The following is a 2,616-nucleotide window of genomic DNA, read 5'->3' on the forward strand; positions in this document are numbered from 1 at the left end:
GTGAGAGAGTGAGCGAGAGTGAGTGAGAGAGAGAGAGAGAGAGAGAGAGAGAGTGTGTGTGAGTGAGAGAGTGAGCGAGAGAGAGAGAGTGAGTGAATGAGTGAGTGAGAGAGGGACAGAGAGTGAGAGAGGGACAGGACAGAGAGTGAGAGTGAGTGAGAGACAGAGAGATAGTGTGTGTGTGTGTGTGTGTGTGTGTGTGTGAGTAAACGAGTGTGTCTCTCCTGCAGCACCATCTGAAGAAGATGGAAGGTCGTCGCCTGGACTTCGACTATAAGAAGAAGCGTCAGGGGAAAGTGACGGAGGACGAGATCAAGCAGGCGCTGGAGAAGTTTGACGAGTCTAAAGAGGTCGCGGAGCAGAGCATGTTCAACCTGCTGGAGAACGACGTACGCTCACGATCACCACACACACGTAGAGCGCTGCCTCTATCCCACAATGCAATTCTCTTTTTATTTGCATTTTAAAGGGATAGTTCACCCAAAAATGAAAATTAGCTCACCCTGCAGCCATCCCATATGTATATGACATTCTTCTTTCAGACGAATACAATCAGAGTTAAATTAAAAAATGTTAAAAGTGCATCTGTCCATGATAATTAGTGTGTGTGTGTGTGTGTGTGTGTGTGTGTGTTTTTGTGTGTGTGTCTTTTCTTTTCTATTCTATTACTATAAAAATGAATAAATAAATAAGACAAAATGATGTGTACTGTACTAGACTAACTGGGACTCGTCACAGCACTGTTAGTTTGATTGACTGTCACTTTGGATAAAAGCATCTGCTATGATTAAATGTGTGTGTGTGTGTGTGTGTGTGTGTGTGTGTGTGTGTGCAGATCGAGCAGGTCAGTCAGCTGGCGGCTCTGGTTCAGGCTCAGGTGGAGTATCATCAACAGGCCGCTGAGATCCTGCAGCAACTCTCCAGCAAGATGGAGGAACGGTCAGCTGACACACTCCCATCATGCACCTGGGTTGTCACATGACACGACTCTCCACTGAGGGAGACACTAGTTCACATTAAATCAACAGTAAACGCTGTAGATTATTTGATTTACCTGTGAAATAAAACAGAATACCATTTTCATAGCCTGTTAACTGTCATCATCATTAATTAGGAATCATTGGAAAAATTAAACACTCAAAATACTTTCAAACCTTTGAGATATCAACTTTAAATGTGGAACACAGCTTTGATTCTCTTGCAGTTTTAGAGTCTAAATTATTTTGTTATATATATTATATTTTGTATAAAAGAAAAATATTTAGTTCATTTGCTTTACACATAATATTATTAAAAAAAATGTAAATGGAGATGAATGAGATTCTAATTTTGAATTATTATAAATGTTTGCTTGTGTGTGTGCTTGTGCTTATAAATGTGTGTGTGTGTGTGTGTGTGTGTGTGTGTGTTACAGGATAAAGGAGACGTCCAACAAACCGCGGAAGGAGTTCATCCCTAAACCGCGCTTGGAGCTTCACCTGCCCAGCGAGAATCACAACGGAGGAATCAACTCTGCCAGATCACCTGCGCGCTCACCAGGTACACACACACACACACACACACACACACACACACACACACACACACACACACACACACTCACTCACTCACTCACTCACTCACTCACTCACTCACTCACTCACTCACTCACTCACTCACAGTCTCTCACACACACACACACACACACTCTTACGTTGTCCATCTGTGTCTCTCAGCTCCGCTGGATCAGCCGTCTTGTCGCGCGCTGTACGACTTCGAGCCGGAGAACGAGGGCGAGCTCGGCTTCAAGGAGGGTGACATCATCACTCTGACCAATCTGATCGACGACAACTGGTACGAGGGCATGATCAACGGCCAATCAGGGTTCTTCCCAATCAACTACGTGGACATCCTGGTCCCGCTGCCCCACTAGGCTCCGCCCACTCCTGTTCCTGACTAATCAGGCTCCGCCCCCGTCTCATTAGGCTCCGCCCATCCCGATCTGTGCTACAGCTTCACTTCCTGTTCCTGTGACTCGGAGGATGATGATGATGATGATGATGAAGATAGACAGACATTACGGAGTCACATCTGAGTGGAGAAACAGTGCTCAGTGTGTGTGTGTGTGTGTGTGTGTGTGCGCTCCTGGATTCACGGTGAATCATGAGTCTCGTGTTCCAGATTTATTTATTTGTACGTGCCGCTTCACTCTCCTGATAAACCTCTCTTAAGATCATTGCACACTGAGTCCGAGATTCACGTTTTGTCAATCACGTTCACACACTGCCTCCGAAACTTTCGTCCGTCGTGGAAAAATTCGCATCAGGTTCGTTTTTCTGCGTTTTCCGCGTCCGTAGCTCAAGTATTTGGAGAGCTGTTTACGGTTCAGAGCCACCGAATGACGAATACGAAAAAACGCAGACGAAACTTTCGGACTCAGTGTGCCAGGGCCTTTACTCCAGCTCTATCCCAGCATGCTTTTAGGAAAGTTCTGGACTGAGGACGGATTACGTCGCCGCTCGCTGTCGGTCACACACGTTTAATCACGTCTTTCTGCTGACTAACGTTCGTCCGGATCCTGCCAGAGAAGATTTCACTGCCGGCCGATGCATTTACACGCTGCAAAAAAACATGTTC

The 2,616-nt window shown here is 45.8% G+C and overlaps 1 protein-coding gene across 1 annotated transcript in view; it reads left to right on the plus strand.

Moving 5' to 3' along the window:
• The window catches only part of sh3gl2b (SH3 domain containing GRB2 like 2b, endophilin A1), a 15,354-nt gene extending 12,976 nt beyond the window's left edge, over window positions 1-2,378 (plus strand). The window contains exons 6-9 of the mRNA XM_084428558.1: window positions 231-389; window positions 836-939; window positions 1,415-1,539; window positions 1,716-2,378. Coding sequence (XP_084284684.1) covers window positions 231-389; window positions 836-939; window positions 1,415-1,539; window positions 1,716-1,912 — 585 coding nt within the window. The 3' untranslated portion in view covers window positions 1,913-2,378. The remainder of the gene's footprint in view (window positions 1-230; window positions 390-835; window positions 940-1,414; window positions 1,540-1,715) is intronic.
• The last annotated feature ends 238 nt before the right edge of the window (window positions 2,379-2,616 follow it).

The sequence above is a fragment of the Rutilus rutilus genome (assembly GCF_951802725.1).
Source record: "Rutilus rutilus genome assembly, chromosome: 13".
NCBI lineage: Eukaryota > Metazoa > Chordata > Actinopteri > Cypriniformes > Leuciscidae > Rutilus > Rutilus rutilus.